Raw genomic sequence first — 22,434 nt, forward strand, 5'->3', positions numbered from 1 at the left:
TGCCATGCCGCAACGCCACAGTGACGCCCCCGTCGCACCCCAGCACCCTGCCTCCCACGCTGCAGCAGCAGCACAAACGGCATATCACCCACGCAACCCATGTCCCACGCCACTGCAAAGCAGGCGCAAGCAGAGACCCTCTACACCCCGCTTTCGCACCCCAATACAAGTAGTCCGTAGTAGAGTGCGGCTTCCAGCATTGCAATAACTACAACTTCCAGTATCGCAATAGCCACACCTCCCATGCTAAAATCAGTGCGCTTGGACGCCGCTCATCCACCGGGTCCCCGGGCCAGCGGAGGCACGCGCATCCATCTGGATGAGCACACTGCCACGCGCGCCGAGCCTTCGAGGGAGTGCTTCGGCGTGCAGACTGCGACGGGCCGGGGCGCGGGATGGTGCCTCTTGTCAGGCCAACAGACCGGAGGGCTGGGGGTGCAGAGATTGGGGGTCTGGGTCGCGAAGGTGCCTGGTGCTTCTGCTTCGGCGCTGCTGCACCGCACGGCTTTTTGGTGGTGGTGTTCATCCTTGTTTCAGTGTGGTAGCAGCGTTGGTGGTGAGGTGGGTGCAGGGCTGTCGTGTGTGCTGGAAGGAGTGGTGGGGTGGAGATAGGGGATAGAGAGTCCGTGGGCACAGAGTGGTTTCCTGGACACAAGTTAAGTGTAGGTAGAGGGCTGGAGGTATCCGGCGCTGTTTGGCGGGTCTGCGTGCAATACTCGTATGTCACTGATGCTTACGCGTCTGCGTCTTGCGTTTGGGAGTGAGATACGCGACTAAGGCGCTGGAGGAGGAGATGCGTGTAGTAGCAGCCGCGATTTTGACCACAATATAAACGTCTTACAGTGAGAAATTGATACATACGACCATAGGACGTTGAAAACAAGGCTTCCCGTTCGCTCAGCCCTATTTAAGCAACGTACCGGTGGATTAGTACTCAGGTGGGTGACCACTGGGGAATCCCCACTGTTGTATGTTAGTTTCTTTTTGCATCTGCCTGGCATGTCGGTCCCTTTTTGCATCCATCAGGATCCTGTCCACTACGTCGCGCAGTTGGTCGTGGCAGGCTCGAGGGTGACAGGGGAGAGAGACCGGGAAGGGCGAACTCGTATCAAAGGGTGGCAACTACAAGGCTACATGCGAAGGGATTGTATTTTTGCCATCGTTAGACACGGGGACGATGAAAGTTGATTTGTTGCTGCGTGGGACGAGAAGTGGTCGTGAAGTAGACGGGGACGTGGAGAAGCGCGCTAACTAGCGCAACGCCATCTCAACACCTCGATGCATGGCAACACCATCATTGCTCATCACGTTTGACAACATGTGATTCGGCCACCAAGCACGTCCGACCAGCCACTTGGCAGAACACAGCATCAGGCAAGAACGATGAATTGTCGGAGTCTTTCTTGTTGGGTTGTATTCATTCATGTTTTGGCGGCTATTGGCCACGATAATGATCGTGTGGGTCCTACAAAGCCAGTGGATGCAGTAAATGGAGCGTCACGTTAAAGAAGGTGTTGACTCCTGCAGCATTCAAGCACCCCTCAATCTCCACGATATCTGGTAGCTCACCGGACGCTTTGCAGTCCTCAGACATCCTTGTGCGACGCGACCTGTCACTTTTTCGTCGCCCGCCAACCAGAACACGCATGCATGTAGGTCCTGGTGTAGGATCGCCGCCGTGCTCCTACAGGCGTCTCGTTTTGTCTGGCTGCGCCGCTGGAGGTCTATTGCCTACAGGCCATCGGCCGCAAGCCTGATGCGTTGACATGCGCGTCGACGTTGATGAGCTCCCATAGGGTCGTGTGGTCTGACTCCCCACTTACATTTCCCGTGAACAAACATCTGACCATGGCGGTCGGTACCTGCAGATCATGACAAGGGTGGCTAGCAAACAAGTATCGTTGACTCCCCGTCGATCGTTCACCTTCACTTGCCGCCCTCGGAACTACTAGTCTCAACCCACTATCACCTGCGTACCTGCGTACCTGCGTATCAGGCTAGCCATTGACACCCACTCACCTGGCTTCCTTCACGATGGAAACGAGGGCCAAGACCTCCGCCACCAACATGCCTGCGCAAGCCGACGACCATGGAGCCCAGGATGCCGCACCTTCACCCGCCTCGCCGGACACCACGTCCCCGAAAAATCCTCGAAAGCGTGCGCGTGTTTCCAAAGCCGCCAACAGTATCGAGGAGCAGCGGAGAGCAGCGAGAGAGTTCCTGGCTTCCGATGAGGATCGCCGCGATGAGACACTCCACACAGTGGTGGAAAAGGTGGAGCGTCTTGGCCAGCGGTTCGAAGGAACTGTAAAGAGCGTCGAGAAGCTCAGCACAGAAGTGAAGACCCAAGGTGATAACTACAGTACCCTTCTCTCGAAGGTCAACGTAGTGCCAACTTCGGAAAAGATAGAGTCCTTGTTGAGCGACGCCAAGCACAGCGCAGAGGTGTTCACTATGAAACACGTTACCGATTTACAAAAGACTATCACCGAGAACGCCAGTGATACCGACCAAAAGTTTCTGGATACTGTTAAGGAGCATGCTCTGGCCAAGCTGTTGACGCCCCTAGAGACGCAAATCGAAAACTACGGCCAGTCGTTGAATACGGTCTCGAAGACTTTTGGAGAGCTGAAAGAGCAAGTGAAAGAACTCCCTGACCTGCAAGCATTGCAAACACGCTTTGATGAAAGCCACAAGCTGTTGACGCAGGAGATGGAAGAGCAGCTCAGGACCCAAGCCGAGCAGCTTACCTCTGGCTTCAGCACGGTGTTCATCACCCCGCTCAGCGACCGGATCGAAGAGGTCAACAAAGCCGTGGACTCGGCTACATCACTTGTCCAGGTCGTGAGCTACCAACAGAAGGAGCACGAGCGAGCTCACGATGAGCGCTGCAAGACCCTTGAGCAGACGATGAAAGATTCTCAGACCAAAGCACTGGGTGAAATGGATACGAAGATTCAGGACTTGGTGAAGATTGTCGAAGCTGAGCGTCGCGAGAACGCAGATTTGAGGAAAGATGTTGGTCAACTGCGGACAGAGCTAAACACTGAACGGGAAGAGCGCCAGCAAGCGCAGGATCGCCTGGAAGTCACAGAGAAGCTGATTGGTGACCTACGCGATGGGCTATGTACTGAACGGAAAGAGCGCAAAGAAGAGCGCAAAGAAGCGCAGAAAGAGCGCGAAGAAGCGCAGAAAGAGACCAAGGCCGTCCTCCAGAGACTCGAGAGTGTGGAGAAGGATCTTAAAGTTGCAACCCAGGCGCATGATACCTTGAGTGGGAGGCTGGATAAGATCGCGGCCCATACAGCTGCCAAAAACATAGAACAGGACACAGCCATCCGCAACCTGGTAGAACAGCTTTCGGCTCATACTCAAAAGGCAGAAATTGATGCTACTACCGTTGCTCGAGATGTTCAAACCAAGATAGACCAAGATGTTCAGACCAAGATAGACCAGCAGAAGAGCGACATCATGAGCCACTTGGAAACGCTTCACAACACGAGTATTCCAGCCAACCTGTGCAATCGGTTGGAGCAGCTAGAGCGCATGCCCTCACAAGCCCCTGCAGGCCTGACCTCAAAGGTGCACATTATCGAAGCGCGGATTGGGCTCCTCGAAGCCAACATCATCAGCTCTGGCAAGACCATGAACAGCGTCAGCAAGCATATCGACAGAATAGTGCCCATGTCGACAGACATCGCCAGCCTGCAAGGCCAGCTCAGCGACCACATCGCCAACTACGAGGCACAGAAGCAAGAGCAGCTGGAAACTGCAAAGGTGTACACAGACGCAACTAAGAGGGAGCTCAAAATGCATATCCAGGACCAGCTTGTCCTCCGGGAAGTTCTCTTTAACACCCCCAACTCGACCGACAGTGTTGAGTCTCCACCCCGAACACTAGCCCACACGCCCCATCTGGTCGCCCACCAAAGCGAGGAGCTAGCGGCTCTCACAGAACAAGTGCGCCAGCTGTCTACAAGTATGGACCAGGCCTCCACCTCCAGTGGAAACCTTGGAACAAACTTCGACCGCCTCAAGGATTGCGTGGCAGATGACTTGGAGAATCAGAACACAAGGATTGTCAGCTTGGAGGAAAACCGTGCGAAAGTGAAAATCCGTGTTGATAACCTTGAAGCCGCCTGCCGTAAGCACCGCATGGGTTCCCAGCTGCCTGCATCTCCCCAGGTTGGTAGGACTGCGGTTTCGCTCAGCCTTTGAAGCCTCGATGGCACATGTCGACCTTGGTAAGAAGTGGAGTTTGGGTTGGGTGAGGGGTTTTCGGTTGCTGGAAGAACAGGCTGGTGTTGGCGCTGAGCATGTGTAAACTCAGAATACAAATTGGATGTCCGTGTGTAGAAGCTACAGCAATTATCGAAAGGAATCGAGTCATGCTGTTATGTTCTTATCATCTTCGCTTTCACTTCAGCCGCACGATACGTTATCACCTAGCTTGCAGGCTGTCAAATAAATACACATATGAAATTTACCTCTCCCACCACCGCGTTAGCATGCTTTCTTACGCTAACTTCTGACCTACAGTATACAGGCTGAGTCCTTTGACCTCCGATCAAGGCCTGTATACTAATGCCAAACCCAGTGCTACATCAATGATATATTCTTGGAGTGCTTACAGTCCCGGAGCGGGTCATTTGCGACTATTGATTACCTTCTTCGCTATGTGCGGGTCCGTCACTTGTAAGACTTACAGCCACCAGCCAGTCGGAGATGTGATACTGTCGCAGCAAGTCACTGATCGGTGACCCTCTGGGATCACAGAGAAGGTCCAGATCACATGATCTTGCTTACTTTGAGTGCACGATGAGCCCAAGCTACAGTAATCTCCGATCGGCTCGGTATTTCGGCCTGATCAAGCTCCGGAACAAGGTATATATTTGAGTAGTTGCAACGCCTTAGAGAAGATAGAGAACCTGATCAATTCACTCAATTACTTGTTCCATTTCTATCGGTCAATTCAGTTGTTCGTGATCCCCAATCACCAACAGATACGATCACAAGACGAATAATCGAGTTGCGATGATTCGGTAGAGGCGATATCAGGGCGGTGGTTTTAGGGGATGCATCTGGCAGAAAGCTGCGTGCAGGCCTCTGATTCGTAGGCGTACACGCCGGCCCACGAACATCGTGGAAAGTGTTCATTTGCCAGAGGATCAACATCTCGATCTCAATGATTGGGTTTATCGTTCTGCATCACGCGTGATCTCTCTCGTCCTTCGGTAGCGCTCGGCAGCCGCGACGTTGGTAGCCTTGACTTGGACTAGAAAGGATGGTGCGGAGGTGGGTCTATAGATAGGAACTGAGCAACTAGTGGTAGAATCAAGAAAAGAAGTCGATTTTGGGAGCCTCAAGCCATCAATGACGATGAAAGCGTTTACGAGGTGGTCGGGAGAGCGGTGTTGACCGGCCCGTGCACGATCCCGCCTCGCAGCTCTGGGAAACGCTCATCCAATCACTAAGAATTTGCAGCGCTTTTGTCAACACACCGCGCCGCTAACATCACCGCTCAGCAAACACACACAGATGGCTGCAGCGAACAGAGTATGGCTGACCCCGCAACGCGACTGAGTGGATGTGAGCAATCGGCGCGATCTGTTGATGGTGCAACTGTTCCCGCCGGCCGCGATGCGTGTTGACTTGTACATATGTACACCGTACCTGCAAACGATGTCCTCATCGTTCTCCTTCAACAATCTGAGCTGGTTCTCGTCTGGAGTTTTGCTGCTAATCATTACCTTAATAAACTAAAATGGCCCACCACAAGCGCGGAGTCTCCAAGGACATTACATCCAATGCACACCCCACCCCGTTACCCACATATTATTCGCAGCAGTTGCCGCGATGGACCAGCAAGAGCGCTTTCGAAGACCAAAAGGCCTTCGAAGAGAAGCCCGAGCCATTCTACCCCAGCTACCAGCAATATCCGGCTCCTATGCCAAGATTCGATAACATTCCCCTGCCACCACGGCCTCAGCGTCGACGGTGGCCAAAAAAAGCCATCCTGATACCTTGGATCATTGCAGCAGTGTTCTTTCTGATAGCTCTTTGGTTCACCTCCATTGCGCTCGGCGTGCGCATGTTCATCGTCATGCAGCCGGAGTCCGCCAGCCCACCTGTACAGGAGATTCGAGTCTTGATCACTGAAGACATGTTTCGCGGCAGTGCATCAGCATACACCTCAGTCGTCACGGTATCTGTAAATGCGGCGAGGGCTACAGCGATAGTAAGCGCACCGACGTCGACAAATGATGGAACCACTGAACCCACATCTACCGGGACACTGGATAGGGCGCCTATGCCAAATAGCGACCCACTTGAAGACTTCACAGCGACTGCCCCAGCACCGAGAGACTTGAAGTCAAGCCCCACTGGATTCGTCACAGTGGTCAGGACGGTTTAGCGGACGGTTAAACGGACGCACCTCCGGCGCGTGGGAGAGCGAAGCGCTGTGCGTGTCATGAAGCAATATTCCTCGAAACACAATTACACATGTTCAATTTCTCGCCATGCGGCTCAGAGATGACCAACCGTACTTGCAAACATTCTGGCAGCCGTTGCAAGCTCCAGTGGTTGCGCGCTTGACTTTGTCTCCTTTATGCAACTGCGAGCGCAGACATCATCACCAACGTCAAGACCTGGCTACGGACTCGGGCTTCGAAGCGCTGCAGGAACACGATCCTGGTTGCCGCCTGCCACAGAAGTTTTGAAACAGCACGGAGCGCTAGACAATGCAATGCCAGCTCGCTAAGCCCCATGTAGCGGGTTTCAAAACACTGACCTCTCCACCATGAAATCCACCCAATCTCGGCTGGCCATTTCGAGGCTAAACACCGCGGTCCTGCATGACTTACATCGCGACTACTCCGATCTAGGTCAAGCCGCTGCCTCGTCCAGAGTGTCAGGAACATGGTTCCCGCCAGGGCGTCTCGCTTGAACCCCCAAACAAGGACAGCGGCAACGGGTTCTGTGAAGGATTCATGCGACAACCCTGGATATCGGAATTAATTGTTGCGGTGCAGGATCAAAGAACGCTCATCTTGGCCGGTTGTGGGACGGGATAGAGGTTTAAAGGCGCTGCGAGCCCAGCTCTACTCTGCTTGATCATTCCAACGGCCAGTCCTTCCTTCAGTTGCTTGCAACAGTCCATTCATTCTTTTCATTTACTCACTACACCTTCTTTTCGTGATCCGGTATCACTAAGTCAATTGTTGTACATACACTTACACAACTTTCCAACAACAACTTCAAGATGTTCTGCAAGGCTATTATCGCTACCGCCCTTCTCGGCGCGGCCTCCGCTCACCAGAACATGCACCAGTTCTGGGTCAACGACGAGACACCCGGCTACCAGACTGGTATCCGCATGCCTCCCTCCAACAGCCCCGTCACTGATGTTACATCCAACGACATGGCTTGCAACGTTGGTGGCTCCAAGGTCCCCTCCGGTGTTGAGACTGTCCCTGCTGCTGAGGGTGACACCATCAAGGTCCAGTGGGACCAGTCCGGTCACCCCGGCCCCATCACTCACTTCCTCTTCGGACCCGTCGATGACGCCAGCCAGGCCACTGGTATCGGTGCCGGCTGGTTCAAGATCGACGAGCAGGACCAGGTTGATGGCAAGTGGGCCAACGAGATCATGGGCGCCAACAACATGACCCGCGAGTTCAAGCTCCCCACCGGCCTCGCCAGCGGAGAGTACCTCCTCCGCTCGGAGATGCTTGCTCTCCACGGCGCCCAGACTGTTGGCGGTGGCCAGTTCTACAGTAAGTTCCTCCACGTCTACCCCAATCGACCAACACTAACACCGCACAGTCGGCTGCGCCCAGCTCAAGATCACCGGTACTGGTACCAAGGGCGCCTGCGGCCCCACCATCTCCCTCCCCGGCGCGTACAAGGCTGAGGACCCCAACATCTACATCCCCAACGTCTACAACGGCTTCGATGCCTCCACCTACACCGCCCCCGGTGGCCCCATTGCCAGCTGCGACGGCTCCGCACCCTCCACACCTGCCCCTGCCTCCTCTGCCGCTTCCAACGGCACTGCCGTCGCCACGCCCACCGCCGCCTCGTCTGCCGTTGCCACCAGCGCTGCCGCCGAGGAGACCCCCGTTGAGGAGACCCCTGTTGCGTCCGCCACTGCCACCGCCTCTGCCACCGCCGTTGCCACTCCCACCGCGGCTGCTACCTCCGGCGCCGAGGCCCCCGCTGCGTCTGCGTCTGCCCCCGCGTCCGGCAGTGCGCTGCCCGAGGAGTTCACCCTCGAGACTTTCATTGCGTGGCTCAAGCAGCAGGCTTAGACGCCTGCGCTGAACGCACGATGGAATGATGGATGTGATGTTGATTGAGACATCTTCTTGTATATACCTTAGTTGGATTGTAAAACTTCATTGACTGTTCTATAACTGTTCCAAGCTTGCTCGTGTGGTGCTGTGATGTTGATACTAAGGATCGATCAGGCCATCATCGTACGATTTTCGTTGACCTTGGCACTTTATGGCTTGGTTTCGCGGCGTTTCTCGGTGTTGTCTGTTTCTCTCATCGATCACAACCTCTGGCTCGCAGACAAGATGCGATGAAATGTTCTTGACCCCTAATACCAGATAGCTCATATATGGCGTTTATACCGTGGCATATGAAAGTCTCGTCCGGAATTGTACGCTAATATCGACATAGGCTGCCGAGTCTCACACGCTCGTTTGTTTTAAGTATATCCGTAATTTTGTACAGCCTCGCTTCCCAAACGAAGAGCGAGCGTAATAGTGGTATCTCTACAGCGTCCAACCCCCTTCTCGATATCTTACTCAACTGTATCAAGACTGCCCTTCCCGACCGTAGACGGCGGTGCATTACCCTTCTGCTGCCTCAGTTTCTCCTCGAACTTCTCAAACTCCTTCAGCGCGACCTCCTCCTCCTGGTCCAGCACCTGCTGCACGCCCTTGACCTCCTCGATGTAGTGCATCAGCATGCTCTCGATGCCGTTCTTCAGCGTCACCGTACTGCTGTCGCACGTCCTGCACGCGCCGCGCAGCTTCAACAGCACCTGGCCGTCGACAAAGCCACGGAAGTCGATGTCGCCGCCGTCTTCCTGGATCGCGGGCCGAATGCGCGTCTCGAGGAGTTCTTTGATCATGCCGACGACCTCGTCGTCGTTCTCGTCGTACGCCAGGGTGTCGACTTCGGAGCCGCCCTGGCCCTCTTCGCCGGCCTTGGCCTCGACGGTGTTGACGACAGGCGAGCCGGAGGTCAGGGTTTCGTTGATGACGGCGAAGACTTCGGGCTTGATGTGCGCCCAGGGCGTGGACGAGTCTTTGGTCACGGTGATGTAGTCGACGCCGAAGAAGACGCTTGTCACGCCGTCGATGTTCATGAGTTGCGCGGCGAGCGGCGATGGGTGCGGTGGCGCGAGGGTGCTGCGCGGCGAGACGTATTCAAGGAAGGGCGATTGTATGGTTTCGGGGAGGACGCGCATGTTGGGGTTGAATTTCAGGGCCTGGAAATGTCAGTGTGATACAGGTGGGACAGGTGGTGAACGTACGTCAGCGTTTGGTGTGGGTTCAGTCTGGATGAACATCGTTCGTCGTGTGATAGTCGCAGACGGTGAGATGGCACCTTGGCTCCAGGGCTGCGCTCGCGGTCGGTACTGTGTTGAGGAGGCTGTGATGGGTGACGACTTTTGGTGCAGACATCTTGTGGCGATGCGCGGCGCTGTGGAGCGGAGAGAGGGTGTTGCTCGCGAGAGACTGCGCATGGCAGCGCGGGGCATTGTTATAGAGGCCATTATGTGGGGTATGTGAGCTTTGGGTGTGAACGAAGTTTCGAGGTTTCGCAATGGCGATGTTTGACTGTTTGGTGGACAAAGATTCGGGGTCGGCAGAATGACGTTAGATTAATCAGCAGCAAAGCCGAGGATTTGTCTGCAGCCAATCATGGATCACATTTTACCGACACGAACTGAACGATCACGGCGTATACGTTTGGCATGTCAATTGTTTGAGGTTTGTTCATTAAGTATTAGGTTCGTAAGGTCATATGTACACCAATCTGTGTCCTCCACAGGCCCAAATTGAGCCATTCATTGGTATCAATCGCTAATTTGTCATAATAGTACAGTTTGAAGATTCAGTCAACCTTCAACACCCATCAGGATGTGAGAGCCTGATAGCTCTGCTGCACAAGCTACCATCTAGTAGTTGGTAGCAGGAGTAGCGTGAGGCGCAGTGTGGAATCCACCGGAGACAGGCTTGTTGTAGCCGTGGTTGTCGAGCGGGCCGGTGGTAGCAGTGCCGTGAGGAGCAGCAACAGTGGAGCCAGTCATGTGGGTGTCATGGCTTGGGCGGTAATCACGGGCACCAGGAGCAAGAGCAGCGTGACCGTTGTTGGTGACCGGAACGGCGGCGACCTCAGGATCGCGGAGCGCATTGTTGCGCTGCTTGCGCTGCCAGAACTTGCGGCCGGAACCACCAGTGTAGTTGTTGGTGGGGCCAGGGCCGAAGCGCTTCTCCTTCTTGTGGTGACGGCCCAAGAAGAGCTGCACGGGAATGGACAAGAGGAAGAGGAAGCTGATGAATGTTAGTTCATATTACGTGGAAACTGGCGGTGGTAGACTTACGCTCCGATGATGGCGACGGCGAAGCAGGCGGTGTTGAGCCTGCAAGTAGTACCGAGCGAGGCAGCGTAGGTAATCTGGTTGCCCTGGTCGGTGCTGCCAAAGCCCTCCTTGGAAGAGCTGGCGCCGTTGCCAAGAGGAGTCTCGACGTAACCAGTACAGCTAGAGGCTCCGTCGCGGGTAAGAACGGCGATAGCGATCATACCACCGCAGAACAGGGCGTTGAGGATCAAGCCGAGCAGCGCGAAGAAGGTCTTGCCGCCCAGGCAACACGTGAAGACAATGGCGAGGATGGTGTAGAGGACTGCCGCACCAGAGATACCCTCTACGGCTTGCTGCCAGCGGGGAATAGTAACATTGCGATCAGCCTGGACGGAGAGGAAGTATGAGTAGATTCCAAGAATGACTGCAGCACAGCCAAACTCCAGGGCGTACAAAGCCGTAGCAATGAACTTCAGGGCAGCACCACCGAAAGCCATTGTGAATGCTCAGGTGTTGTCCTAGAGAGGAGGGGAGGGACTGGTAGGTGTTGAAGGTCGACTGGTAGGTAAAATGCCAATAATAGTGGTGTAATGAAGTGCCTGATTTTGCAGTCGCAGAGCAGGCGCCATTTATGTTCGTCGCTCCCAATGACGACAGCCTTGTATTCCAGTTTCACAAGCCTCCACATCATTCGCAAGCCCTGCAGACCCTGACCCATCCTGCCTTGTTGTTCCTCCGATCGAAGTAGCATGGCTGTCGATCAGGGCTCCGTCACACCAAGCTATTCCCACGGCAGACGTCATGCGGGTGCTAGTTTGGGCCCTGTGATTGGCTCTCGGGCCGACGCCACGAAATGCGCCTTCGGTGATGTCAAGCGTGCGCCACACCCTTGCCCTTGCATCGTTCGTTCCCTCCGCGTCACCTGCAGAAGCCACAGGGTCGAGCGTTGAGCCCCGTAGCTCTAGAGCCAAAATCGACGGTCAAAGTCCAGAACACCACTAGCCACCTGAGCGTGCCATCTGAGCAGGATTCTGTAGCCTCGGAGGAAAGGCTCGTAGCCGCTGTGCGATGTTGAGTTTGATCCTTGAAGCAGGTTTGACGACAAACTCAACATAGTGCGCATCGAACCGCTAGTAAGCCCCGGGGTGTACTCCGCACGTGCTCAGTCACAATGTTGAATGCTGTGATGAGCTGGGGATCATGACGGGCAATCGCCTGACGTGACCTGGAGCAGCGCGTAGCGTTATTGTTCGGATCGAACCGAAACTTGGAGCAGACAACAAATATTTTGGAATGTTCTCTACCCAGTTGCCATCATACTGCTATGTCATTGCGCCCAAGGTGCGATTGGTGGTAACCATGTCTAGAAAACAGGGTTGAACAGTGTTTCAACGATCAGCACCGGTTCATGTGCGCTCTCATCACGATCCATTTGGTAATTTTCAAAGAGCTGTCGAAAGCTAACCATCTACGCGAAGTCCAAAACTCCTTCCTTCAAGTCCTTGTCACTAATATCTGCCAGGGGGTTCTTGTGGTCGAAGGCATGGCCTGCCCTCTCTTTCCTGCTCATCTTCGTGATATCGTACTTGGTACCCCCCATCTTTCCTGTACAAAACGTGCGCGTGTACTTCTTTACCAACTTATCCCAGCCCCATGGATCCTTTCCCTTTTTGGCGAGACTGGCCTCAGATCCGCCGTTCGCCGATTCAAGGACCTTTTTCGCAGCGAAAACGCCTTTTTCAATCGCAAACCCACCCTTCTTGAAATAAGCCGCAGCGTGGGGGCGCCACTCAAGTGCCTCAGCGTCGATGCCGTAGTCTTCGAGGCTGTCAGAAAACTCGAGGAGGGAGGTGATCACAATTGGAACATCGAGGAAGTCGGTGTCTGGCTTTACCTGCCCCTCGAAGTCCAGAGCTGCGAGGCCGCGCAGGAGTGTGTAGCCAATCAGTTCGATGATTGCTTGGGTCTTCTCGCCATTTTCGTTGCCTGTGTACTGTGAGCTGTTTGTTCTGCCGAGCAAGGTCTGGACGAGTACTGACCCATGAGCGGGCGCTGATTAACCTCATTCAACCAGAGGCTGAGTGCGCTGACGATGGCCCAGGTGCGCTTCAGAGCGTCCTCATCCTTTTTCTTTAGTGATCCATCAAAAGCGACAACCTGTTCAATGTCAAAATTCTCATCCCATCAAGATTATAAGCGCAGCGAACACCCATAAAGTTCTCAATCAGCTCCTGGTACCCGTACCCCTCGAAATCGTTCGTGATGTACATGTCAAAAAGATCAGGGCAACAGTACTTGCTCCTCCTGACGTAATCCATGCACATCTTGAACCCTTCCCACATGATGCACCATTTGTGTTCCGGGTGGTCTCTGGAAGGCTCCAGTACTACACCAGCCTTTTCCTCAGCATCAAACCCCTTCCCGTACAAGTCATCTTCGTCGTCCTCATCCTCGTCCTCGTCGTCTTCGTTGTCGTCTCGCCACGAGAGCGCGCTTCGGCTTCAACGTCGAAGCGTGGGCAGTGCATTCCGATGTACTCATAATCGAGGATAGTTTTTGTCTGCAATAGTTAGACGCATTCCACACAATGGCTACGGAGAACCTGCGTCACGAAGTTTTGGACTGGAGCCACCTTCGTCACTACCCTTGTCACTGGTGGCATATTCTTGAGCCGCTGAGCTTTCGGTTTCACGTGGCTCTTCTTGATTCTCGTTTTGCTGCGTTGCCACGCTCGTGTCCTTACCCGTTCTTTGCTTCTTTTTCGGAGGCATTGTTTGTGATGAATCGCAAGATAGATGATCAATTGATACTTTGGATAGGTATGGACTGAGAAAGCGGGGGTTTTAAGAAAGATAGGATAGCTGATTGACACATAGCTCCCCGGGTTACACGGCTAAGACGCGAGTTCTCGTGATCAAGACATTGCGATTGAGGATAGTGTGGTAATGATCAGAAGTCGTGGTGTAATCATTGGTCATTATCATACCATGCAGTAACGCCCCGAATGCCGCTAAATGCGCTGATGTCTACATGCTAAACAATCATGTCATCCTCGATACTTAGTCCCACAGGCCCGTCACCGAGCGTCTCCTGAAACCTTTGAAGAGTATTCAACAGTCTCGCCTTTCCATTCTCAGCCGATTCCACATCGCACACGATTTCTTTCCTAGCTCGCCCATGGCCAAACCAAATCGAGTCTTGGTCATCGCCCCATACAGACCCCATCTTGCTTTGCAGGTCCCTTGTGCAGAATGACAAAACATCGGAGTATTGTGCACTGGACAATGCTGCATCTGCATCTCCGCGGAACGAAGGCACGACGAGTGGAATTGTGCCTGTGACCATCTGCGCGATATACACACTTAAATCGCATAGGTAGGTGATCAATGGCGGCCTCTTGTATTCCGCGGTCCTCACGGTCCGGTCCATCATGTAGTCCAACAGCCGAACTATTGACATTGCGGTTTCGAACATGTATACCAAGCCGTTCAGAATACTTGGCTGCTGTAGGAGGGAGGCATCGCCTTTCAAATGTTCTGTGCCGCGAATGAAGGCATGCGCAATCGAACGAATGTTTCCGATGGTCATTGACAAGGACTCGATCTGATGGACCCGCAGGTCATATATCGACTCATCGAGCACGGTTGGCAAACATTGCAGAATGGGTCTGGCGATGAGGTGACCAACGCGTGAGGCAAATGCGCCTTCAATGTAAGCTGGGAAGATGCCCTGGAGCAGCACGGTCCGTAATGCCACTCGGTCAGTAATGGGCGCTTCGTCGGTGCATAGTGCTGTGGTAAGCTGGCTCCTAAGGTAAACTTGTTGATTGTCGGCTGCGGCTTGTTGCGCGACAGTCTGTATGAAACACGACAACTGTTTGGCAGTGCCCAAGTCTTGTGCCTTTGGCGCGTATCCGCAGAGCCGACCAACGACATACGAGGGATCTGTGGATGGCAACGGGAAGGCCACCGAGTCGGTGAAGAAGTTCAGAACGGGACAGATATCGCTCGTATACTGTTTCAGAAACCGAACAATCTTTTGGACGAAATCAACGTATGCTCCGGCTACTTCGCCTCCTTGTTGCAACTGTTGATAATTGCTTCGTAGCCTGGTCATAAATTCCTGCAGCATCGCCGCGTATTGGGTCTTCAATTGGGAAGCGTATGCCGGCTCTCGCACAGTCGTAGTATATACGTGCTCTCGCATGTTCGAAAGCAGGCTTGAGATGAGTGCGAGGCGCCTCAATCGTAGAGTGTCGGCCGTAATGTCCCAGAGTCCAGTTTCCTCGGTTTTGAAGAATGGAAGGTTCTTCAACAGGGGGTGGCCGCCATCTGCAGTTACAATAGCACTCAGAAGTCGATGCTGAAATCTGAGCATCGATTCTCGATCTGCCAAGCAAAGCAGTAGAGCAGTCAAAAACTCTTGTCGATGCTCGTGATAAACGGCAGGGTCACGAGCGATCAAAGCTGCCATGAAGTAAGGACCGAACTTCCTCGTCTGCTCGGTAGGACGCAACTGTTGCCAGGAGACCTGGCTAAAGGAAGCAATGTAAGCTGACCAGTCTTTACCACCACCTGAGACTTGATCGCCCGCAATAAGAACCCATACGTCGATGCAGTCTAAGAGAAGATTGTCGTCTGGTGAACGTTCGGCGCCAAAAGCATTGGAAATCAGATGCCATAGAGGCCCTTGAACGAAGTCGAGGCACGAAGACTGAGCTACAGACGCTGTCTGGATAGTTTGCAATTCATCAACATCGTCCAGATCGTCCAGGTCTGGGAAATCGCCGTAGTCTTGACTCTCCTCGCTCCTTGGTTGGCTTTCCGGCTGCCGGACCTGGGCTCTTTGCATCAATGCATATTGTCTAAGGACTGATAGAGTATCCCGGATAACGTTGAGAAGCCGGAGATCCTCCAAGTGCGGGAGCTCCAGCAGCTGTATCATGTCGGAGTCGGCTAGGAATGACGCAAGGCTTGATGAATCCGTGGCACATTGGACAGCGTGCTTCATGCCTGCAATACTATCGCGCAACGTGGCGATGACCTGTTCCTGGTTTTTTTCCATCGTCTGCTTTACCATTTTGGCTACAACTCCAGATTTATCATCCAGCACTGCAGACTTGAGATACTCTTCAGCTTCGGTCTTGGCTAGTCGATACTGCTTCAATGTTTGGTGCATGATGTCCTTGTACCAGAGGGCAAACGGTTTTGCAACTGCATACGTCTCGTCCGTTGACAATTGGAAAGTTGTCAAGTTCGCCCATGCACGCACGCTAACCCTGCATGCTTCGCGGTGGGAAGTCTCATGGCTTACCAGGTCGCGACAAAGATCTAGCCTTGGACGGCACGATGGTGGAACTGCACAGTAAAGCGTAGACAACAGGTCGTGGTGGTTGCGCAAGGCGGTCAAGCTTTCCTCATCGAGTGGCTGGTCCTTTGGGTATGTACGGCCATGATTGGGTATGCGTCTAAATACGAAGCTGAGCAACTTCTTTTCCGGATATGCATTGGCCATGCCTTGCAAGCCCGTAGCCAGACACTTGAGCGCGATGTGGAAAGAGGTCTCGTTGGATGCGAGGGTCATGCTGCCTGCCGCTACAAAATTACGCAAGAAAGCTGCTGAGCCAGTGACAGGCTCGCGTCGGAGTGACTTCAACCCATGCTTACCAAAGAAATCAAAGATAACATTGAGAATCTGCTCGGGGCGTTTCCAATGCCAGTCGTTGATGAGTACGTAGCATCTTGTAAGGTTGGCGCGGATGTACTCGTTGAGGGAAGTACCGTGCGAGGATGTGCTTGAGTACAATGCTAGGATTCGTTTCAAAAGGATGCATACACAACCCCAGTTGTCCTTGTCGAAAGCCCTAAGACGAGAACGATCAGGAATACCGGACAGATCAAACTCGATGAAGGGGAGCAGCGACATGAGTGTCGCCCAAACGTTGTCGAAGGCTTGCACTTGGTACGCAGAAGAGAGCTCTGACGAGAGCTCATGGCTGACCAAGTCCCAGAAACCCAGGGAAGGCGTGTTGAGCAGCTCGAGTGCATGCATAGATATGACGATACTCTCAACAAGGATGTCCTGACCTTGGATACCATTTTCACGCTCTCTGTGGAGCCTGTTCTTTTCATGGAAGTCGAACAACCTTTTGGTTCTCATAGTCATGCCTTTGACCAAAAGTCTGGAGATGTCCCTGATGGTGTCTAAGAGTCTTGCTTTATCGAGGTCGGGCACCACAACATGCTTTGCGATATGGTGAACTTGCGTGCCAATGACGAGTAAGTAACTCAGTACGCGACAGATGATCTCCGTTTGCTCTGGTAATGCTTGGGTTTCGCGTTCAGACGTGTGTATGATGGAGAGCCGATTGAATGTAGCTTGCAAAAGGTACTGCATCTTTATCGCGAAATCCTTTCGGTCGATTGGGTCCGAAAAGCTCAGATGGCCGCTGATGTAGGCAGCTAACGCTCGCAAGACTATCGTTATAGACGTCAAGGCATCGATTGCAGACGCTCCACTCAAGACTTTGTCACCACCGTCGACCAGTGCTGGCAGAATTGTCGTCAGTAGCTCGGACAGTTGCGAGTAAGTTTCGTCGCTCCACGGCCCGCACCTGATGGTCGTCGGGCCATGCGAGACTACGCAATACCCTGTAGGGTCGTCCATATCGCGAGTGTCGATAATTGACAATGCTCGTCGCAGATCCTCCGAGCCGACGAAAGTATCTGAATGAAAGTAGGTATCACTCTTCAGTGGCGCTATGTCGAAGGTAATCGGATAACGTGTGCCGAAAAGCCCAAGTCCGAGCAGTTGATCTCCGCTCCTCTCTGTGGGTGCACTTTCACTCAGAACCACAGTCGGAACTACAGAGGTAGGCTCAAACTCCGGCTCACTTGGTTGTCGATATTCTCGCGCGTCGATGTCAATACGTGTAGCTTGAAGCTTCTGCTTGAGACGCATCGGAGGTACAGTTATCGCAGTGTTGACGCCTGTAGGGCTGTCACTCCGATACTCTCCTGCTTCTGCGGCCGTTGGTAGTGGCGGGAGTACAGCATCATCATCAGCAAGGAATCGCGCCAGCTGTGGGTTCAGAAAGCGCTGTTTGGGATCTTGATGGATACCAGACTGCAGATTCACACGGTGTAGACCCTTCTGGAACGCTATCTTGCGATGACTACGACCAAAATTTCTCTCGTCGCCCTCAAGCTGCGCGGTCCTTAAAGGAGCTCCACCATGTCGGACCACCTCTTCCGACCTTTTATGGGGCTTTGCTACATGTTCCAGTCGACGTGGCTTGCTAGCAACATTCGAGGACCTCTGGAGCACCTGGAGAGCGGAAGCCACCGTCTTGCGCACATGTGGCCGTGACTTCGACGTCGATGATACAAGGTCGATAGTGGCGTTGGCTCCACTATCCTTGCTGGGATTGTTCGATCGTGATCCTCGCTGCCGATTTTCTGTTGTGTCTGCCAAGGGAAGGCGATTTCCACATCTTTGATTGGTGTTAGGCGTGACTGCAGGTTGCAGTAGACCCTGCTGCCACTGCTGAAGAGTAGCAGTCGCGTCTCTCGTATCCTGTGCTGTATGTAGCAGGATATGCTTTCGATGGGGGCTTTGACGAGCTTGGTCGACATCTCGGCGTGCAGCTCGCATTGCAAGCTTGAGAAATTGGGGCACGTCTCGAGGTAGCTCGACGTCCACAATACTGAGAGCTGGTAGGGGGGTACGTGCTCTTCTCGGACCGACCTGCTTTTTCCGCGTAGAGGAGCCAGATGTGAGCTTCGAAGGACGAATACTCTTAGGTAGCACGGTCGATCTCGAGGTTTTTGATCTCTTTGCGTTTCCCAAGACGTCTGTGATCTTTGGCTGTCGCTTTCGCTTAGCCGCAGAACCTCCAAGAGTCGGTAAAGGCAATCGATCATGCTCCATACTTGCGAGATCATCGAAAGCCTCGGCATAGCGATCGTCAAACATAGCAGCCAGGGAGGTTGCGTCTTCAGTCAAGTCTTGCGCATTGTTGGCCGGACGATGAACAGTAGCTTCGGGTTCCTGGTCTGACTCGTCGGAGATGACCACGACGTCGTCCGGGGATGGAAACGTTCGAGCAAGTCCGGAAGGACGTCTAGACGGTTTAACGACTCTTTTTGCTACGCCACGCTGAGGTTCTGTTGGCTCAGGAGAATGAGTGGCACTCTGTCGCACTCGTTGGCGAGCGAGCGATTGTCGTCGTTCCTGGGCCTGTCGGTCAATCCGAAGCCAAGATGCTGGAAGAACTCCTTTGATTTTCTTGCCGACTTTCTGTAGCTCGCCATCTGCTTGCTCAGATGCACTACTAGCCGCGTCTGAGTCGGACGACGGTTCATCACTGAGTATAACCCTGATTGGCCGGCGCAACCCCCCTCCAGATCTCTGTGCGCTGCGGGGCACAGCGTCAGAGTCTGAATCAGGGAGTGGTGGAGGTTCGTCGTGGAACGTTGAAGAATTGGACGGCGTAGGTAAGTTGTCGACGTTTCTTGTTGAGATCAGCTTGTCTAAGAGTGCATTCAAGGGTGGACTACTGGAGTATGGCGGAGAGTTAGGAGGGATCGACCAGATATCTACAGGAGCAATGCTACGCTCAGATGCCCTTGTTGGTGTTGCTAAAGCCTGAGAGAGAGACCCATTGAGCCTCCTCTTCTTAGCCGGCTTTGGCACACGTAGCTGGATAGCCGGAGACCCACGTTGGACCTGGGTTGGTCTTGGCCGTCTAATCGAGCTATTCCGCTGATCGTTCCCTGTTTGTTGGGCAATAGGAGTGGAGACAAAGATTTCAGGATCGAGAGAACTACTTGGACCGTTTTCAAACGGATCGAACTCTTCTGCTTGCATCTCGGCGTCATTGTGATCCTGTCTCCGCAGCGGAGACCGCTGGCGTGGGACGGGCTTGAGGCCTCGACTCTGCACCTCTCTGCGATAGCGCTCGCCCTCCAGCACATACGGATGCAGCTGGATCGGCTTCCGTTGTCGAAACTGGCGTTGCCGGGCTTCTTCCTGTGCTAGCTGCTGTTGGAGAGCTGTCGAGGATGGAATTACCACTTGAACAGCAGTCCGTCGATGGGGCGCAGCATATGCGACTACTGGCCGGGGTTCTGTATCTGACAGATCTGAAGGATAGTCGGATAAACATGATTCCTCGTCCGACTCTCGATGTATGTTCAACTCATCCTCCGAGTTTTCTGAAAGAGTTTCAACCCCAAACTCACCGAGAATCGCAACTGCATTCGCCTCCTTGTATATTCGCCTCTCGTTCTCGCCAAGAAGCTGGGAGGGCGGGGCGTAAGCGCGAAGCTGTATCTCCTCTTGAGAGCTCCGCTGATGAGTCGGCGAACGATGCGATTGCGGCGATACAGCAGATGTCTGTGACCGACGTTTCACACTCGGCGAACTCTGAAGCGGATCTGGGCTCTCGGAGCACTCTGCTCGCAGGCTCGGCTTTTCCAGAGGCGTGAACGGGGAGAGCGATGGCGGCCTGGGTAAGGCGTGTCTTTGAGGTGTGTGATTGATCGAAGGTTCTCTGTACGCTCCGAATAGCTGGTTCACAGCTGCAGTAACCCTTCCTGCGTCTGTCGAAGCCTGTGCAACCACATCCTCATCCAAATACTGCGCTTCTGAAAGCTCACGAACGCGTTCGACGCGTCCGTTTAAGCGTACATCTTGCTTTGAGTGTTGGCTCTCAAGCTGGGACCCTTCGTCCTCTTCATCTGAATCCTGGACAAATCCTCTCTGGCGCCATTCGGACATTTGGCCACGTCTGCATGTCGTTTGGGGTTGTAATGTGGGGTCAAGGCAGGCGCCCATGCTGGGAGCTCGACGCGTCGGCTAGCGTGTCGGTGAGGGACCGCCGAACTTTTTGCTGGCTGGTTTCGTCATCCATTCCCGTTGATCAGCAACATCAGACATTTGCATGAGCAACACGAAAGAGCAAAAATGGCAGGACGCATACTTCCAATCGCCTTAGCAACCGTCTCCGGCATTGCAATTGGCATGGCGACCTTTGGCGAGGAGCTCAAAGCGCAGAGGATGAACAGGCTCACAGAGGAGTACAACCGGTAAGCTACTTGTGTAATATATGTTGTCCGACTTCGTCTAATCAACATATGCAGAGAAGTAGCTGCTGCTGCAGCTGCAAGCAGTAAGAGTCCAACAGCAATCGCGTCCGCTGCGACGACCGTCACGCCACCGTCCGCTCCGGTGCAATCCCCAGTCAAGGAAGAGACAAAACCAGCTGCCAGCTCATGGTCCGATGCTTTGGGTTTCTGGGCTTGGAAGAAGAGCCCACAACAGGATTCAGTGCCCGCTGCTCCAGCTGTCGCACATGAAGCACCGGAGCACACCAAGAAGCCTTGATAAGCGATGCGCGGTCATGTGCGTTCACAGGCGCAGCCTTCTCTCCAGATCCTCCCAGCGACCCCGCCGCAAGCTATCCAAGCGCCTCAACTCCGCCAGCCATCTCCTCATGTCCTTCGTCGTAACTCCTCCAGTCCCCGCATCGACCTCCAGATACGCTTCCGCAAGCCCGAGCAGACCCTCGTATATCCATTTGCAGTCTGTTTCGTCCTCCAGAATCTCTGTGATGTACTCCATCTCATTCTCGTAATACTTCTGCCGCTCGCCGTTGGTCAAATCTTGGACAATGAGTCTGTCTGGAGGACAGAGAGGAGAAATAGCTGTCATCAGATACTGGTGGTAAAACCATATAGATTGATCAAAAGGGTCGGTGTTGATCGCTTCGCAAATGAGCTCCAGCTCTGATGCTAAGAAAGTGCGGCGTGCCTTTGCGTCTGCATTGCGCTCGCGGAGGATTCGAGGGATGAGCTGGCCGCGATTGTGCCAGGCAGAGAAATTGGACAGATTGGATTTGATCATCTTGGTGGTGTAGTCAAACTCAGATTGCGCAAGGCTTGAGCTTGTGTCTGCACACTCATTCGTGGAGGGCACCAACCGCTCAATCTTCGAGACAACAATGCGTCGATAGCCCCAGGCGTGGAAGTTGCGGCTGTCAGCATGTAGCATCTTGTTCACCAATTGTAACTCTCCGGTCCAGAGCTTGTATGCTGCATCTGCCCCCAGCAATGATTCCGTCTTCTGTAACAGCCAGTCCCTGTGATTCCAGATCCAGTAGCATTTGGGAAACTTACGCAACAGCACAAAGGTCAGTTGCAAGTCTCCCTGCAGCAAGTCATCTGGTGACTGTGTTTCCTCAGTGACCAACGTGATCAATACCCGCCTTCGGTGGTTCCAGACTGTGTAGTACTCGGGATTCTCATTTAGGAGCTTCGTGATGTGTCCCAGAACTTCAGTTGTGTGTTGCTTCTCTATCACCTTGATAGCATGGTAAGTCAGAAAGGAGTTTTGATCAGTCTGCAGCGCGATTTACCTTCGTGTTCACAAGATCGGACAGATCCTTGTACGCCTCGATTTGCTGCAGCTCTTTCTGCCGCGCTTCCTCCGAGCGGACTACAGGACCTGAGCCACGCGATATCCCATGCTAGAAAACGATAAGCTTAGTCGCCCCATCCTTCTTGCAGGATCAAACTCACACTTGCCATCACGTCTTCAGATCGGTGTTGTGAATGCGGCTGCCTCGAACTGCGATGGCGCGAAATCATGTGCCCCACCATGCCTTCCCCCACAACACTTTCCTGGAAGGCTGCAATCCCCAAGACAACATCAACCTAGCACTCGCACAATCCTATAAGATCATCAATCATTGCTATACGACTAACCGAGCAGCATTAACGACGAATCGAAAGGTCGTCCAGGTGGACGCTACGACCAGTCGCACCACTCCT

General features: G+C 53.6%; 9 protein-coding genes across 9 annotated transcripts; 4 read left to right on the forward strand and 5 right to left on the reverse strand.

The window, feature by feature from the left end:
* The first annotated feature begins 1,727 nt into the window (after window positions 1-1,727).
* C7974DRAFT_401024 (uncharacterized protein) lies at window positions 1,728-4,254 on the forward strand. The gene has a single exon (XM_046142560.1). The coding sequence runs from the start codon at window positions 2,035-2,037 to the stop codon at window positions 4,216-4,218; it is 2,184 nt and encodes a 727-aa protein (XP_045994146.1). The 5' UTR covers window positions 1,728-2,034; the 3' UTR covers window positions 4,219-4,254.
* A 1,176-nt stretch (window positions 4,255-5,430) lies between these two features.
* On the forward strand, window positions 5,431-6,415 carry C7974DRAFT_441445 (uncharacterized protein; the record flags this gene model as incomplete). Its single annotated transcript, XM_046145362.1, has 1 exon — window positions 5,431-6,415. Exon 1 carries the CDS (start codon window positions 5,765-5,767, stop codon window positions 6,413-6,415), a length of 651 nt encoding a protein of 216 aa, XP_045994147.1. The 5' UTR covers window positions 5,431-5,764.
* A 679-nt stretch (window positions 6,416-7,094) lies between these two features.
* On the forward strand, window positions 7,095-8,384 carry C7974DRAFT_38326 (endoglucanase-like protein II). Its single transcript, XM_046140750.1, has 2 exons — window positions 7,095-7,778; window positions 7,828-8,384. Exons 1-2 carry the CDS (start codon window positions 7,265-7,267, stop codon window positions 8,310-8,312), a joined length of 999 nt encoding a protein of 332 aa, XP_045994148.1. The 5' UTR covers window positions 7,095-7,264; the 3' UTR covers window positions 8,313-8,384.
* A 428-nt stretch (window positions 8,385-8,812) lies between these two features.
* C7974DRAFT_379006 (HIRA-interacting protein 5) lies at window positions 8,813-9,793 on the reverse strand (the record flags this gene model as incomplete). Its single annotated transcript, XM_046140438.1, has 2 exons — window positions 8,813-9,505; window positions 9,551-9,793. The coding sequence occupies 2 exons, from the start codon at window positions 9,791-9,793 to the stop codon at window positions 8,813-8,815; spliced, it is 936 nt and encodes a 311-aa protein (XP_045994149.1).
* Window positions 9,794-10,001: 208 nt separating this feature from the next.
* C7974DRAFT_401027 (uncharacterized protein) lies at window positions 10,002-11,205 on the reverse strand. Its single transcript, XM_046142561.1, has 2 exons — window positions 10,625-11,205; window positions 10,002-10,574 (listed from the first exon to the last, which is right to left on the reverse strand). The coding sequence occupies exons 1-2, from the start codon at window positions 11,098-11,100 to the stop codon at window positions 10,199-10,201; spliced, it is 852 nt and encodes a 283-aa protein (XP_045994150.1). The 5' UTR covers window positions 11,101-11,205; the 3' UTR covers window positions 10,002-10,198.
* Window positions 11,206-11,872: 667 nt separating this feature from the next.
* Window positions 11,873-13,374, reverse strand: C7974DRAFT_427094 (uncharacterized protein; the record flags this gene model as incomplete). Its single annotated transcript, XM_046144550.1, has 4 exons — window positions 11,873-12,589; window positions 12,643-12,760; window positions 12,811-13,102; window positions 13,199-13,374. 4 exons carry the CDS (start codon window positions 13,372-13,374, stop codon window positions 12,072-12,074), a joined length of 1,104 nt encoding a protein of 367 aa, XP_045994151.1. The 3' UTR covers window positions 11,873-12,071.
* C7974DRAFT_401032 (Mus7/MMS22 family-domain-containing protein) lies at window positions 13,195-19,848 on the reverse strand. Its single transcript, XM_046142562.1, has 2 exons — window positions 13,480-19,848; window positions 13,195-13,422 (listed from the first exon to the last, which is right to left on the reverse strand). The coding sequence occupies exon 1, from the start codon at window positions 19,469-19,471 to the stop codon at window positions 13,637-13,639; it is 5,835 nt and encodes a 1,944-aa protein (XP_045994152.1). The 5' UTR covers window positions 19,472-19,848; the 3' UTR covers window positions 13,195-13,422; window positions 13,480-13,636.
* A 721-nt stretch (window positions 19,849-20,569) lies between these two features.
* C7974DRAFT_416205 (uncharacterized protein) lies at window positions 20,570-20,989 on the forward strand (the record flags this gene model as incomplete). Its single annotated transcript, XM_046143965.1, has 2 exons — window positions 20,570-20,691; window positions 20,746-20,989. 2 exons carry the CDS (start codon window positions 20,570-20,572, stop codon window positions 20,987-20,989), a joined length of 366 nt encoding a protein of 121 aa, XP_045994153.1.
* Window positions 20,669-22,207, reverse strand: C7974DRAFT_401035 (uncharacterized protein). Its single transcript, XM_046142563.1, has 3 exons — window positions 22,183-22,207; window positions 22,020-22,130; window positions 20,669-21,964 (listed from the first exon to the last, which is right to left on the reverse strand). Exons 1-3 carry the CDS (start codon window positions 22,189-22,191, stop codon window positions 21,014-21,016), a joined length of 1,071 nt encoding a protein of 356 aa, XP_045994154.1. The 5' UTR covers window positions 22,192-22,207; the 3' UTR covers window positions 20,669-21,013.
* Window positions 22,208-22,434: the final 227 nt, after the last annotated feature.

Source organism: Boeremia exigua (assembly GCF_020726555.1).
Source record: "Boeremia exigua strain MPI-SDFR-AT-0100 chromosome Unknown C7974scaffold_10, whole genome shotgun sequence".
Classification (NCBI taxonomy): domain Eukaryota; kingdom Fungi; phylum Ascomycota; class Dothideomycetes; order Pleosporales; family Didymellaceae; genus Boeremia; species Boeremia exigua.

Excerpts from the sequence above, each read along its gene's own strand:
- C7974DRAFT_401035 (XM_046142563.1), bottom strand. Across the intron at positions 21,965-22,019 it reads CCGATCTTGTGAACACGAAG|GTGATAGAGAAGCAACACAC; the intron begins GTAAATCGCGCT and ends CATGCTATCAAG.
- C7974DRAFT_401024 (XM_046142560.1), top strand. The coding sequence starts at position 2,035 with ATGGAAACGAGGGCCAAGACCTCCGCCACCAACATGCCTGCGCAAGCC.
- C7974DRAFT_401032 (XM_046142562.1), bottom strand. The coding sequence starts at position 19,471 with ATGCAAGCAGAAGAGTTCGATCCGTTTGAAAACGGTCCAAGTAGTTCT.
- C7974DRAFT_401027 (XM_046142561.1), bottom strand. The coding sequence starts at position 11,100 with ATGGCTTTCGGTGGTGCTGCCCTGAAGTTCATTGCTACGGCTTTGTAC. Across the intron at positions 10,575-10,624 it reads GCCGTCGCCATCATCGGAGC|CTTCCTCTTCCTCTTGTCCA; the intron begins GTAAGTCTACCA and ends AACATTCATCAG.
- C7974DRAFT_38326 (XM_046140750.1), top strand. The coding sequence starts at position 7,265 with ATGTTCTGCAAGGCTATTATCGCTACCGCCCTTCTCGGCGCGGCCTCC. Across the intron at positions 7,779-7,827 it reads TGGCGGTGGCCAGTTCTACA|TCGGCTGCGCCCAGCTCAAG; the intron begins GTAAGTTCCTCC and ends AACACCGCACAG.